Here is a 16,623-nt window from a genome sequence, read left to right as displayed (position 1 = left end):
CACTATGGACAACTATAGACAACCATTATGGAAAGATCCTTTTGTGTAATAGCTGACATCAACAGCCAGTACAGGTAGTCCTCAACTTACAACAGTTCATTTAATGACCATTCAGAGTTACAACGGCATTGAAAAAAGTGACTTATGACTGTTTTTCACGACCATTGCAGCATCCCCATGTTTACATGATCAATATTCAGATGCTTGGCAACTGATTCATATTTATGACAGCTGCAGTGTCCTAGGGTCATGTGATCCCCTTTGTGACCTTCTGACAAGCAAAGTCAATGGGGAAGCCAATTTCCCTTAACAACCATGTTACTAACTTAACAACTGCAGTGATTCACTTAACAACTGTGGCAAGAAAGGTTGTAAAATGAGGCAAGACTTACATAACAAATGTCTCACTTAGCAACAAAAATTTTGGGTTCAATTGTGATAATAAATTGAGGACTGTCTGTATAATAGGATGAATAAGATGTTGGACCTGAACCAGAACATCCATATTGAAGTTCCCATGCAGCTATATTTACTGGGTGACTTTGGATCTGTTTTTCTCTCCCTCCCTCCCTCCCTCCCTCCCTCCCTCCCTCCCTCTTTCTCTCTCTCTCTTTCTCTCTCTCTCTCTCTCTCTCCATCTCTCTCTCTCATGTACCTCACAGAGTAATTGTAGATAATTGTAGAGGAGCAAAAAGAGACAGGATTCCCCATACCTCCCCCATGTGTGCTTTCTTAAGCTTTCAAAGAAAGTGACCACTACAACAAACTGATCTTTTGTTATCTCTAGCCTTCTAATAGTTATTTCCTGTATTGTTGATTTGGTAAGCCAACTTGGGTGGACTGGAATACTAAAAAAATGGCCTAAATATTTTGAAATAAAGACTTGAATAAATGCTTTCTTAAAAATAAGACCTATTTTGAACACCAAGGTGAACTAATGGATGGATGGGCATAGAACTGAAATATAAAACTGAGAATACAATGTACCAAGGATTTTTTTTCAGGAATGAAGTTTGTCAGAGGCTATCGGCTGTCTGTCATCAATTTATGAGAGTTAGAGAGTGTTCCTATACATATTTTCTGAACTTGCTGGGTGGATTGATGAGAGGATTATACCACTATCTCTTCTACTTTATTCCATACTCCTTTGTAATTGTGTTTAGATCGCAACCATCAAGAATAAAAAAAATAGCTAATGTGAAGGATGGCTAATAATTATTAATAATTGCACGTTAAAAATAATGTTATGCTCACCACTTGTAAAATGTTTTTGTTACCTTAGAAGAATAAAATGATATCACAGTCCTCATTCAACTAGCTTTGTCAATTTTGTCTTTCCCAAAATAAAATTTCATACTGACATCCAGTAAGGAATAAATAAATAAATAAATACCCATTTGCAGGTCATCCAAATGTCTGTCAAGGAATTGGATTCAACTTGGAAAATTCCTGTCTTCTCCAGACACAATAAAAACAGGAAATATTTATCAAATTTCCAGGTGTCAGGAAATACTTTCAAAACTTTGCAGTGATCAAAACAGCTATTTAAAGAGATACGATGCTATAGACAGGTGTTAATTATGATACCTACTTTCAAAATATATGCTTTGGTACCCATGGAATAGATTAATCTCTCTTTTTTTAGTATCCTATAAAAGAACTTTGCAGACTGACCTTTGAAAGATAGCATGAAAGCTGTTTTTCTTATTAACATTCATGAACATAATGTTTTATAAGTGCTATACTTTGGTAAGCTAAACATTTATTGATTTCTTATTTATCCTTTTCTCTTTTGAAGAACGTCTGGGCATAAGCAACATTCTTCTCATCCAAACACACAGACTAATTGCACAAATAGGTTATATATTAAATCAAGTTATTTATTTGTGGTCCCGGATAATAAAATACAAGAACAAATTTAAAACACAGAAAAAAGAGCAAACCTGAAACAATTAACGAGAAGAGGATATCACCCAGATTCTATAAACAATAGCTATATTTAGAAACCTAGCAACCTATATGGTGGCTGTCTAAGTTAGATCTTGCAAAAGGAAGATGTAATTTCTTAATCAGAGAGAAAACTAAAATTTCTGATAATCAAATTTATGAGTACCAGACATCATGGGGGCTACAATGGGCAGTGTAACAATACATATATCACTGACCCATTTGGGGAGGGAACTGTTACATTTGCCTAAGATCTCTATAATAGATAGTACACCTATTTGAGTCAAGTTAAAAAGCTTCCTATGTAGAACATGTAGGACAGGAGTGTTGAACTCAATTTCATTGAGGGCCGCATCAGCATTGTGGTTGTCCTCGGGGGGCCGGGTGGGTGTGGCCAGAGTGGGTGCAGCCTACTGGGTAGGCATGGATGGAGTGGGTATGGCCTACTGGGTGGGCATGGCCAGTTCTACATCGTTCGCGTCAAGGCTGCCTGTGGGGGCCTGGGCAGGAGTGGGACAGATCTGAGGGTCTCTGGCAGAAGAGGGTAGGACCAGGGCAAGCATGGTCCATTTCTTCATTCCTCACTTCCCCAGCATGCACCCAGGGGGCAGGGCCGACACGGCAGAGGCTGGTTCCTCGCTGTTTCTAGACAGCCTTGTGGAGCTAATACTGAATTTATTTTATTTATTTATTTATTTATTTTCAAATATTTATATGCCGCCCAATGCGTTTCAGCATAGATGGCCACCACAAAATTGTACATTGGCTCCCGGCCAGCCTGGGCCAGGGCCAAGGCAGCGGGGGCCGTTCCCTCACTGTTTCCAGGATGGCTTCGCGGGCCACATTAAACCACTTTGCGGGCCACATTTGGCCCCGGGCCTTGTGTTTGACATGTCTGATGTAGGATGTTACAGTATGGAAATACTTAGGAGTCATCCATGGAGAACTTTCAATTGTGCCATTACAGGGCTGGATTATTTTGACCCTGTGTTTTTATAGATCTTAATCCAAAATACTTCATTTTAGTTCAATTAAGGCTTTATCTTGGCCGAGTGATGATGCTATAAGGAATGAGAGACCAGAAATACCAGATCAGAATCAGAATTTGCCTCTTTAAAATCTATCCAGTAGGGTGAGGTGAACTAGAGATTTCCCTCCTGAAATTTGTTTCAGCCCAAATTCTAGTTAGCTCTGTTTCATGGGGGCTCAAAGAGAAATGTAAACAAACTCTAGCTAAACAAGGACCTAAGCACAGAACATGGAACTTCAGAAATGGATTGTAGGTATTTTGGGGGGAGTCCATTATAACTGTGAATGGTCACTAAGTGAACAGTTGTAAGTTGAAGACGATCTGTAGAAAGCTGATAAAGTTGATTATTCCACAGGGTGAACAGTTGAAGTAGATGTCTAGCACTTGAAATCTTTAACTTCCTCATTTGGTCTTTTGTTAACTTTCCATTTAACAGGAGACTTAAAAAGCAGTTTCCAAAGAAAACTAGAGCCTTGATTAAGGCTCATTGAGTGAGTTGTGCCCAATTTTACAACCCCTTTTTGCTGTGGTTATTAATTACTGCAGTAGTCAAGCATATCACTGAGGTCATTATGTAAATCTGGCTTCCTCCATTGACTTTGTAAATTGACTTTGCTTGTTGGAAGTCCCCTGAGAAGGTCATAAGTGGCATTCACATGAACCCAGGATGCTGTAACTATTGTAAATGAATGCTGGTTGCAAAGCAGCCACATTTTGATCATATGGCTGCAGCGACACTGTAACATTTATAATGCAAGGACTGATCATATGTCAATTTTTTCAGCACTGCTTTAACTTCAAATAGTTATTAAACAAATGGTTGTAAATCAAGGACTAGCTGTAAATGGTAGGAAATTGCATATTGATCTATTGTAGAATATCCTGACCTAAAACCGACTTGTTTAGGACCCAGACATTCCCTCAGTACATCCAATCTAAAAGTTTACAGTATAAAAACCAGGCATAGAGTTTGCTAATTCGGACACGAAGCTAATTGAGCAATACATAACTGAATTTTGCCTATTGTCTTTCTTGTATATTGGGAAAATATTAGAATTCAGCCATTCTTTGGTGAGCAAAAAAGAATTATTATTGGCAGTAAATAGGTGATTTCTAACACTGAGGAAAAAAATAGGTAAATGGAAACCTTACTTGCAGAACATGTATGTTCATAAAGCCTGGGTTATCTAAAAATTATCAGTACTTTTTATTCTCTAGGCTCAGTCATTAAATTTTGTGGATTTTTTCAAAGTCAAAGTGTTTATTGTGATATAAATTGAATTACCACGTATACTAAAATAGCTATAATTCTATACATTAGTCTGCAAGTTTTAACATTTTAGGCTTTTTTTCTTTTCTTTTTTAATACTCTTGTGCCTGATATAAAATTTTGGTTACCATGTTCAGTACCATGTACTATGTACTATGTTTCAAGTTACAGCACAGTGAATAATATAAACCTCCAAATCTGATAAAGGTAGATGTGGAGAATATTTTGAACAGTGTGATCAAATATATGTGATGCTTCACTAGCACAGATGGGCTTTCTATTTCCAGAAATTTATGTATAAGCACATCTCAAATGATTGAATGATTGTAAAATAAGACATCTGTTCCATTGAAAGGCTGTGTCATGTATTACTTGTTATTGCTACCTCAGCGTGTGTAGATTTTCCAAGGAATATTTGATATGATTAATTAACATGCTGATGCTCTATTTTCCCACAGCCCAACTGGCTACCTATAAGCTCCCACATTTCAGTTTTATATCAGACATGGGCTGAGTTCAGAGAACATACTGTGCTATGGTTTGATTAACCATGATTGTTTTGATTAATCATAATTTCCTGGGCTAATATACCATATTAAGCCATAGGTCATAATTACAAAACACAGTAACTGAATTCATACTTCATGTTATGGCAAAATTTATCTAATGAACGAATCCCAAAGTGGAAAATAACTTCATGGAACCTGTAACTATACTTAGATGTTTACTATTGTCCAATGTATATGTTTTGACTTGTACTGAATTCAAGAGAGTTTTCAGGGAATTTAAATATGCCATAAACAAAGTTTCAAAAATTATTGAGTACATATTGTCATTTGCCTCAGCCTTTCCCAATCTACTACCCTCTAGATGTTAGGACTTCAAATTCCCAAATTGCCACCCAATTTGGTTAAATCCTTTCAAAATAATGAGTTTGCCTGTGATATAAGAATGGAAAGGAGATCAAATGAGAACCCCCTCCCAAAAAAAAAAATTAGGCCCACAGGTATAGGATAGTATTTTTTCCAGTTTTAGAAACACTGGTTTTTCAATTGCAATGTTTTTCCAACAAATATTAATTTTCAAGGACATGTGCTAATAATAATATAGAATTGACAACAGTGTGCTTTTCAAAGTTCACCAAAGAAATATACAAGTCTAGGGACTATACCAGTGGTGGTGAACCTATGGCACGCGTGCCAGGGGCGGTACTCAGAGCCATCTCTATGGGCACATGCCCCATGCCCCAGAGATGGCAACCATCCCTCTTCAACCACCCTCCTGCTGAGGTCCCACATGGCCAGATGCATTCCAGCACCCATGTGCTCGCTGGCCTCTGTGTGCAGGGACCGATGATGACAGGCAGCAGCCGCCCCAGCCCATCTCACCTTGCCCTGTGATAATGGCACCCCCACCTTGCCTCATCTCAACCCACAGGACAAGCCTCCTGTCCACTGCCCCACCTGCCAGAGACCTCCTGGATCTCCCCCAACCCTGCCTGGCCCCCACAGGCATCCCTCCCCATGAGCAACATCAAGGTGACCATGCCCACCTTGGCCACACCCACCCAATCTGCCATGACCACTACAGCCATGCCCACCCAGTGGGCCATGCCCACCTGGCATCCAGCAATAAATGAGTTTTGGGTTGCAGTTTGGGCACTCGGTCTCTAAAAGTTTCGCCATCACTGGACTACACTGATCATAGATTTGAAGGGGCTGGATTAAAGCTTATTGCTAGAATCAGGAAATAAATTATGTAAATCTAGGCTGTCGAGTCTTTGGAAGGACAAAAGAAAAAAGAAACAAATAATTTACAAGATCACAATACATGAAAATGTGAATGACTGCTGTTGTGAAAATAGTCCAAATCCACCCCACACCATACAGAAGACACTCAAAAAGCCAGACAGTATTCGACTTTAAGGCTATGCCTTCTGGACAGAGGACATGAGGACAAAAAGGAGGATATGTCCTTCTTTTTCTGGATGTCTAATAGCCCCACCTGAACTATATATTTGCCTTTGGTGCAAAAATATCAGAATGAAGAAGCAACTTTGCATACCCAAGGTTAAACTGTCTGTATGTAGAATTAAATTAATTTAAATAAATTAAATTAAACTTGAACAGAACTCAGAATGTGAAAGCAATAGCTTTATCCATTTTATTAAGGATTAATTACATTAATAGTAACAACTATAGAAATACAATCTTATATTATAATAACAGTTAGTTAGTTACACAATTTTGAAGGATTCATCATATTTGGCAAAGCAAACAACAAAAGAGTTATACTCATGTAAATATTCACAACACCATTTAAATAAACTCTTTCATCCTGCCCACCAAACCATACAAGCAATTTTCTTCTTTTTATGTAACTCAGAATTCCTGAAGGAGCCTCAAATCTTATTTGCTTTCAAATGATCCATTAACTTAGAGAGTAAGTGTTTGCACTTCTGTAACATTGATTGTATTGGCACTCTTATTGTGAGCTGCAATCTTCAGATACACAGTTCAGCTTTACAATTCAAGCCAGCACATTTCAAGCCAGACTAAGTTTGATTGACTGCAAAAGGGAACATGAATTTAACCGCAATAAATACATTATAAGACACAGAGCCTTCACAATTTAATTTTCACAAATAAGTTATCCATAAGGAAGGTAATTGTTAAGACCAGTCATGCTTAAAGCTTTTACCATCTTCTTTTATTTCAACAGAAGAGAACTAATCTTTGAGGCTAGTGGTGCTAAAGTAGTAGTAACTCAGAGATGAACGGGAGACCTATTGGGAGTCAAAAGAACTGAATGTGGGTGGGTAAAGCTAATTGGTAACAGTTAAAAGACTTGTTTAGTCTATGTTTTAGCTCTGAATAAGACTGTTGCCATAAAGTAAATTCTCTGAATGTTTAATAGAAAAGGAAGTCCTACTGTATTGCTACCAAATAATATGTATAGGATTCAGAATTAAGGCTGGTTCCATATTCAACAGTTATTACCTATATTATTGGTACTCTACTACTGGAATTAGGATTTCAGTCAACAGTACATATACTAATTTTTATTCCCCATACTATTTTTAATTCTTTGCTGAATAAATATTTTGTGCAGGAAATATAGAATTGAGAATGTTAAAAAATAAGATATACATGTTTTTCAATATATATGTAAGCGCCAGCAATATGCAAGTTCCAACTATATTTTACATTCAAGGATTCATGATTCATATAGTATTCAGAAGATATTTCTAAAAATCATGTACACTGTACACAGTTTCTTACTGAAATTCAATCTTTTCCCAAAGATACATAAATTGAGTCTTCTTTAAAAAAAATTAGCATTTCCTCTGCAAGAGATCTGTTTTTAAAGTGGTTTGTTGAACATTCACTATTAGAAGAAAGCATGGGTTAGAAATCTAACCCACATTGGCTAATATCAGCGAGGATTTAGCCATTTCACGATTGGAGAGTGAATGACTTTTTCCTTCACAAAATCCTCTTCTACCGAATTACCATCACCAGATCCCATGTCATTCTCTGAAAGTTTAAAAGAGAAAAAAATTGGGGATTAGTTTTTTTTTAAATCCAGATACAGATTTTCAACTAACTTTTTGTCTGAATCAAGAACTTTAAATATCATGTCCATTCTCAACACATTATGATGCTCTTTCATGCTAGCCACATGATGATGGGAGCGTCTCCCAGACAACAGTGACTCCCTAGACTGAGAATCAGAGATGAGCACCGTCCCCCTGAGTCAGCCTCAGCTGGACAGGGAAACCCTTAAACCCTTTAGTGAATTGAATCATGGGAACTGAACTGAATCATGGAATCTTATGAACTGAATCATGAGAATTTGATTTTACATTTGCTCATGTAATTTCAGAGATAATGTTCAAGTAAGAGAGATGGGAATGTCAATATTTTTATAGAACAAATTTGTAATGATATAAATCTCCCAAGTTTTCCATAAGAATCAAAATATTAATATTCAAATGCGATGCTCAGTGCTTCAATCAAGTATTTAATTCAAATAATCAGACAATTGATTACGTGTCATCAAGTCATTGTTGACTCTTAGAGTTTCTATCCACATGGTTATCTTGGTAAAAAATATAGAACTGTTTTACTTAAGCCTCCTCCCACAGAGTATAAATTGATGCCTTTGCCAGTGTCAGTAAAGTGATCACTTGCCTCCATCATTTCCTAAATCACTGTTGCCAATATAGCTTTAGCAGGGCAAATGGGAGGAACTTAAAATCTTGGGTGACCTTGCTGGGAATATATACTTTTGGCATACACTCCAGAATTTTTTGCTCATCCTCCTAGGAATATCCTGCTGCCACAATGAGGCAGTACAGCAGGAGTTGGGAGGTCAGGAATAATCAGGGAAGTAGTAATCATTCTTTAATTACAACAACAGTATTACTAAAGCTCATGCCTCATGCCTATTAAGTTTCAACAGTCTTCTCTGTGTGCATTTATTTAATTCTGAGCCAATAAATAATTACGGGGTCAAATATTTCTTGAAGCAAAGCATCATGGGATTGTTATCTACCAGGAGGTTCGCTAGGGTACTATAATACAATTGTGATGCACAGCTCATTAATTCAATACAATTTGCAAATGAGAATACCTTGGCATGGACAAATCTTCTAATGCTTTATACCAGTGGTTCTCAACCTTTCTAATGCCGCGACCCCATAATACAGTTCCCCATGTTGTGGTGACCCCCAACCACTTATACATCTCCGGGTGCCAGAGGCATGGCCAAAGAAAAGGGGAAAAAAATGGCGGACAGCCTTGTTTGGCGACCCCCGTGAAATGGTCGTTCGACCCCAAATGGGGTCCCGACCCACAGGTTGAGAACCACTGCTTTATACCCTTAAGAAATGTATGCAATTAGATTTACCTGCAGGTGGCAGTAATTTTCGTTGGTGGGGAGGTTTTGATGCAGCCAATTGGAAAAAAGAAAATTTTACACACTTTCCAGTTACTCTGTCACAAATGCCAGATGGACAGCTGCAGGTTCTTAGACAATCCAAACCATAAGTACCATAGGGACACTCTGCAAGTAAAATGTTAGAAAAGAATAGACATATTACTATGCTTTAAACTTTTATTATATTGCAGAATCATTTTGTTCTACATCAGCATTTTGCAAATCACCATGAGTCTAATAATTAAACAATTAAGTAGAATGTTATGAATGCAACTCTAAATATAGTCGCCTCCGCTCTCCTTGAATTTACTGAATAAGCATGTATACCATGGAATTAAATCACAGTGAGTATAGCATTTCCTTTAAGAAATATGCAAAAGATTCACACTCACAAATATACACAATTTTTACAAACTAATCCATTATTTCACAATTATTTTTATTTTCTGTTTATTTAGTAAACCTCACTAGATTCAACAGTGCTCATTCTTAGATAGTATAAAATGTCACCTCTTCATTTAAGGCCTCTTTCCCTCAAAAGAATGTTTTGTCAGAAATACTGAATTGCAATTCCTGGAACTCCTAGGGACCAATCTTCCTAGGAATTTATGAGAGTTGTGTTCCAACAGAAATGGGGAATGCCAAATGAGGAACGCTTGTCTAAGGTCTTCATCATATAATAACTTGAAAATATTTATCTTCACATATTTATCTTCCTACATTTCCAAGATTGCAAATAAATTATTTGTTCCTTGAAAAATTTTATGAATATGTTTTCTTCAACTCTATATTCTTTTTCCCATCCAAGAGGTTAATCCCAGATTTCAGCCTTTTAAAATACATATTTGGGAGGCGTTGATAAAGTTGGCTAGGTATAAAAAATGCCCACATCAATCAGTACAAAGACTAGTGCTATTACCCACATTATTTCTCTATATTTTCTTTTCATTTGAAGTTTGTTTGCCCAGAGTGATATTAGAGCAATCCCACTGGACCTGGGACTGTATTAATATTGAAATAGCAGGGAAAAATAATTGAAGTTGAGACAATAAACATATTCCTTGTTTTCATATGGCATGTTCGTGTGTACATGCATATCATTTTCAAAAAAGATACATCCTTTCCTACAATGAGCTGGAAGGGGTTGGATGTTATTTAATCCAATTTTTCCATGATGCCAAAATCTGTGGCTATAGCAATCTTTCCTCATCTCTAAGCAGCCTCTGCTTAAAACCTCTACAAGGAAGTATCTTTGAAGACAGCTTTTTTTTCATGGTTTTAAACTGTTGATACCACCAAGGGAGTTTCCATAATACTTAGCTAACACAAAAATAAGGGGCAATGCCTCTTTGACAAAGGTGCTTGTGACAGGGGCATCTGTGTCATGACACACATAAAAAGGAGGAGAGGATCTTGGATGCCATCTTGACATTTTCTCCCCATCCTCATGGGCCCAATGGATGCCTGTGCTATTCATTTAAATTTTTTAAGAGAAAAAGTGTTGCAATATTTACCATAGCAACTTTTTAATAAAAAAAATCAGTTGAATGTAAATATGATTCAGACTGAGGGAGTTGGGAAGTCTTGACAAATTATTACTTATCTAATGCATTATTATGGCCTTGACAAACTAATTTAGCTAAATTTGAGTATGCTGCATCTTGATTTTGGAATGTAAGAAAGACAGAACTTTCTGTTCCACTTCAGGTTCCAAAATATCTGTGTATAAGTATTACAAAAATGTCTGTCATCCCCATTTAGTTAATTCTAGAGGTTTGATATGGCCTTCTAGAACTTCATCTTTTCTTCTAACAGGTTAACATTATTGTAAGAGTGTGAGGAGTTGTTTTCTCCTCAAGGCTAGAGAGTATGCCTGAAAAGCAATGTTTAACCCTGGCCTTTCCTTCTTACCTACAGTGGTTATCTCCAATGCAAAAATATAGATAGCCACTGGACAGTAGCAATTGGTTTATTTTCTGAGTCTCTTTGGTCCCATCTAGTGGTCAATGGCTTTTTGCAGTTCTGACTTGACAGTCCTATTGTTATTACTAGCCATGGTTTTGTTGATTTTATTCTGGTAAAATTAAGTTATTCTATACTTTGCTCAATACTGTATCGTTAAAAAAACAATTATTTTGTTTTATTGTTATTCATGCTTGTTCCAAGCACCTAAGTGAAGGATATGCAGTTGCTATCTCTCACTATTTTAACAACCTTGTGAGCTATTTAGGTTGATTGTCCAAAGCATTCTTCTTGAATTGAGATTTGAATCAACATCTAAAATTGATGTTTGAATCTAGATGGATCAAAACTTTAATGACTACAATATGTGTGGGCCTTTTCCGACATGCAAATTATTTAAACGAAATAATTCAGTCTAATAGGGAAGTGTCTATTGCTTTAGGACACAGCAATACATGATATATTAACCAGCTTTTAGGTACTAATATAAGCAGGAAAGCAAGATATACTATCTTCATCAACATTGGTATTATGAAGTTGTAAAAAACATAAAAAACATGTTATACTTTAAAGCAGATTTATATGTCTATCTGTTTACAATGCAAGCTTACATCTTATATGACTAAAAATGATTATTTGAATGACAGAAATCTTTTTTTTTCTTTGTTCCTAGTAGAATAAGGACATATGGAGAACCTCCATGTTTGCAAGAGTTAGTAACCTATTTACAGGTTATGTAAATAAATAAATTAATAGACTGAGCTGGATTTAGCAGTTTAGACAGGAGATAGAAAATTATATTCTGTCAGAGGAAAGTGGAGAGAGAAAGAATGTTCAGAATGTTTACTTTGGATTACAGAAGCATCTCATTCTCTTACTTCCTATTGGCAGTATCCTGATAGTTACATAAATTGTTCTTAACAGTCAAGAAAATCTCTGTAAAGACATTCAAATGTCTACAGTATATTTTAGAAACTTGCATCTGAAGGATCCTTATTATCTCCCAGCATATTTTAAAGGAGAAGGGGAGTATATTAACATTATTAATCCTCTAGTGGGAGTTTAAAATCTTCCTGGTAGCCTTGTTTGTTTTTTGAACAGCAAGATGTGGATTCAGAGGTTGCTGTTCAGGATTAGAAGCCTCTGAGATTTATTTTATCCATGCCCTTTTCCAGTTTTTATTTTGTATTCTGTGCCCAGTGGGCACCCACCATGCCCTATCTTTATTTAGTTTGCTTTTGTAAGAAGGGGTCCCCCCCTCTCTCTCGTTTCCAAGTTAAAATACCCAGCAATCTAAGGTGTTTCTTTGGTGAGATATCACAAATGCTTTGAACACTTTAAAAAAAGTGATCAAAGTTATTAAAATAGATTGATGATCAAACTAATTATTGAAGAAAATCATTCTCTAATAATTGTGTTTGGACTTTAATGTTGAAAGTCTGCAGATATTCACCTGAGAGTAAACTGCATTGAACACAATAGTGTAGGACATACTCCAAATGAACATCAGAAAAAGTAAGAAAGGTGCGCAGAGTAGAGTTGTATTGCTATTTGTAAATAAGTGATGTCACTGAAGTTATATACGGAATAAATTGAAACTATTTATTTTGTCAGAATGTTTAGCTTATCTTCTCCTTTCTTAAAAACCACAAAAGTCACTTCACTCACACTTTACCTCTGCAATAATATATCCCAAAAAATGCCTGTTTTAATAGAATTGAATTTCTAATTGCAATAGCAAATATATTTTAAATTTGGAAAAAAGACAGGGGACAAGGGAATATTATTAAGAACCTCAAAACTTTACATGCGTTGTTTTGAAAGTATTGTAAAAGGGAACTATTGGGATTGTTTGGTATACAATCATCATATCTATGCCTTCCTTCCAAAGTTTATATCCATGTTATAAAATGCAGGTGTTATTCTCTTGATTGCAGCACATATAATATTCATTATACATCTCTGGGAAAGAATATTGACCTAAGCACTTTTGAAATGCTTTTATAAATTTCCCAGGCAATATTTGCATATTGTTTCCCCATGGGCAATAGAGTGCCAGTAGAATTAGGATTAAATGCTCATTGTCTTGGCTACTTTAGGCAATTCTTTTCCAGTCTGCTAAGCAGAGAAATTATGAACCATTTTACAGCATCTGGTAAAATGAAGATACCTGTGCTAGGTATATGAATACCATCAATAACTACTTTTTCGTACTTCAGCATAGGATAAATAGGATAATTATATATATATTGGAGCAATTTCCAACAGCTATACATTGACCATTAATTATCATGTTAATGTTATCCAATGACCATTCTTTACCTTTGCAGATACCAAACTCATCTCCAAAATCATCTTCTTCAGAAAAAAATTGGCACTTCAGTCCGGGTCCACATTTGACACCATCCATTCCTGCAACTGTCCGGTAGCAAGTTTCTCCCAGAGCTGCAGCACACACCCTACAACAGCCACAGTCGTCCAACACAGTCCGCTTACAATGCTGTGGGTTTTTACATTCACTGCTGTTACAGGATTCCGGACAATCTACTGCATACTTGGCGCTCCAGGTAGCTCTGACATGCATGGGTACCAGAAGGAGAGCGAGCACCAGAAAAGTGGTCATGGCTCCTGGTGTGATGAAAGACCAATTCCACTGTCCTCAATGACAGGTTGCAAAAGTTCAGTCAGATGTCTTCTGCTCAGGGATGCAGGAGCGAAGAACCCAGTGTGGAAGTTCTGAAGATCAGCTTACAAATTTTGGAGCTTTATACAGCCTCTTGCCCACAAGGCCTGCCGTCGTCAGTTTCCTCAATCTGTCCTCTTGCCAGCCTCCCTTGTTTTACTTTGCGAAATCCAGGATGAAGTTTGGATTAGCACACTGCTACCATCCAGGAATTGAAAAGCCTGAGCTGATGTAATCTGTTATGTTTAGTTGGCTTGTTTTCCAGTGAGGACTGAAATTCTCTCACATCCGTCTCAAATGCTCAAGGATGTCTGCCAGAAAAGTGCACAGGAGTAAAAGGGGGTGGGGAAAGAGCGAGTAGGTTACATACCTTCTCTCAGGACAAGTGTTGTTCTCACATTGGCTCTGTATCTCTGCAAATCTTTACAAACTTTTTGCACAAAAGGAACACTACGCATCAGGAAGAAAGATTGTATATCTAACTGTGTAGCTTCTCTGTCTGCCCTTTTTCTCAACTGCAGCAGTAAGACAATAGATTGTTACTTTAAAGTAGTCCCACCCCAACCTGGTGCCTTCAAGTGTGTTGAAATCCCACTTCCATAATCCCTAAACCAGCTAACAAGAGCAGCAGGATAGAGACAACAGCTTTAAAGATTGGGCAACACTACTTTAAAAGCCAGGGAAAAGTATATCTTGAAACAAAAAAGAATGACCCTGTCAATATTTAGTTAGGTAGATTGCATTCAAAGACCAATGCCAAAGACAAGAAAGAGAGCGGAGATGTCAGGGACCTGTGGTTTCATCTTTCCATACCTCAGATAGTTATCATTTTAGCATCTTTTAGATGATTAGCACTTTTCATACAATTCATGGATATTTATTTTGATTAGGCTGGAAGAAATCTAATTAACTCTTCCTTCAATAAACTTCCTGCCTTCCAACATTCATGGTAGCAGATTTTCATGGGAGGAGGCACCTGAAATTCCATTCAAGCTGTAAAAGCCAATTCAGGAAAAGGCTAATAAAATGCATGCTATTCCCAAAAAGAAATTGCTCAAGCAGTAAGTCCTCAGTGATTTCCAACCAGCAGTTTACATATTTTCAAGTTGTTAATCTGCAAGATATTTCAAGGAGTATTGAGATAATCATGATATGGACAAAGGGAGAGATGCAAATGAAGGAATGCGGCCATGTATCTATAGGAATCTAAAGCAAATCACAATAAGACCACATGCATAGCAGAAACAATATGAATTCCGTGATCTACATAGTTTAAATCATAACATTTAATATTATTTGACCCCTTGCCCATGTCATGGACACCCAAGCAAGTATCCTATTTTCAGAAAAGAATCTGTCAGATGAAGGTCTCTTCTATTTGAAGGGCTGTCAACTCCAATTTCATTTAGGGAGAACAGGGGCCTAAATATTATGTATCGGTAGTCAGCAGGCAAATTAAGTCACCATCTTCATTATTAGGCTGAAAGGTAAATTTCTGTTTAAGATAACCGTGGTCATATTTATCAAAAGTACATATAAATTAGCATAGGCAAATCTTAGATACACTTGTCCCTTCATGTGTGGTATGGTGTTTCCAAAGTTTTGACAATAACTTAACTATACAAGTTTAAATTTCTTCTTTTCATTTGAAGATCACTTTTGTATTTTCCTTACTATGTGGTTGTGGAACTCACTACTGGATGGTGATAGAGAGTTGCAAAAAAATTTAATTTCACACAACAGAGTTGCCTGCAGAGGTTCAAAAAATTAAGGTGGTAGCCACCACTATGAAATGAAAGATTTCACTTTTTATTTTTATTTTTATTTTGCATGTTGATGCTTTGATCCTCCTGAGGACACCTTTGGCACTCAATGTGAAATTCACTAAAAAAAGAGATCCTGGAAATACTTTATTTTCCTAAATTTGCATGTCAATCTCTGAGAACTCCTGTGGATATTCTAGGAAAACTGCAAAGGAGTCAGCATGAATGTATACATTTTATTTCTCAATAGGGGAGGAATTACGGTCTCTGTAAGAGCTCCTTTCTCTCTGTGATTTCTCTGAAGCAGTTTTTCAAATCTTTCCCACAATAAACCTATGTGGAAAGTTGGACTAGAAGAATAGCTCAAAGATACTCAGTGAATTTCTGAAGCTGAGAATCTCCTAGTATCAATCTAACACTTAATTGTGGGCATCATGTAAAGATATTGCTCTCATGTCATTGGTATTGATCTCCAATTGTATTTTTATCCTCTTCTATCATCTTCTTATCAGTCACTGGTTGATAGATCTGTTTTATTAGGCGTGTAATACCCAAGACGAAGTTATATTCACTATTTGTAATGTAATTGAAATGAACTGAACTAAAGTGTTTTTTGCAAGTAGTCAACTTTGTAAGACAAAACCACCATTCCCTCGCATCTGCCAAAGTGGCCTGCTAAAAGTTCTCCTTGCCATAACCACAATTTCCTCTATTGCTCTTCTGGTGTTCAAAATTACCATCTAAGATTAACAGGATGGCACTCTTCCCAGGTTAGTTTTTAACCATGGGCAACTTGTGGAATAAGCACCCAGGGAAAAAAGCATCTGCCTCATTAAACTCAGGGTTGTAGACTTGGTTTTATGAAAATATTTGTTTAAATAGATTTTTATGCCTGTATAAAAGCCAGTCAGGTAGATAATAATATTATGCATACATAAGCATTCCCTGATTGATGAATCCCTTATGTTCCATGTGCATGGTTTACCTTACCAATATCCACATCAATATGTACACATAAAAGCAATCA

General features: G+C 36.7%; 1 protein-coding gene across 1 annotated transcript; it reads right to left on the bottom strand.

Annotated features, from left to right (window-relative positions):
- Nucleotides 1-6,413: 6,413 nt before the first annotated feature.
- ESM1 (endothelial cell specific molecule 1) lies at nt 6,414-14,474 on the bottom strand. The gene is made up of 3 exons (XM_039355757.1): nt 13,473-14,474; nt 9,159-9,314; nt 6,414-7,783 (listed from the first exon to the last, which is right to left on the bottom strand). Exons 1-3 carry the CDS (start codon nt 13,771-13,773, stop codon nt 7,683-7,685), a joined length of 558 nt encoding a protein of 185 aa, XP_039211691.1. The 5' UTR covers nt 13,774-14,474; the 3' UTR covers nt 6,414-7,682.
- Between the last annotated feature and the right edge of the window lie 2,149 nt (nt 14,475-16,623).

Source organism: Crotalus tigris, unplaced genomic scaffold (genome assembly GCF_016545835.1).
Source record: "Crotalus tigris isolate CLP2741 ecotype Arizona unplaced genomic scaffold, ASM1654583v1 scf7180000017571.3126492, whole genome shotgun sequence".
Lineage (NCBI taxonomy): Eukaryota > Metazoa > Chordata > Lepidosauria > Squamata > Viperidae > Crotalus > Crotalus tigris.
Note: the sequence above shows the minus strand (reverse complement) of the source record. Positions and strands in the feature narration are given on the sequence as shown.

Bases quoted from the DNA above. Each gene is read 5' to 3' on its own strand.
- ESM1 (XM_039355757.1), bottom strand. From the start codon at position 13,773: ATGACCACTTTTCTGGTGCTCGCTCTCCTTCTGGTACCCATGCATGTC. The intron at 9,315-13,472 runs GTAAAGAATGGT...TTTTACTTGCAG, and splicing joins TGAGTTTGGTATCTGCAAAG to AGTGTCCCTATGGTACTTAT. The intron at 7,784-9,158 runs GTAAATCTAATT...TTAAACTTTCAG, and splicing joins AAAATTACTGCCACCTGCAG to AGAATGACATGGGATCTGGT.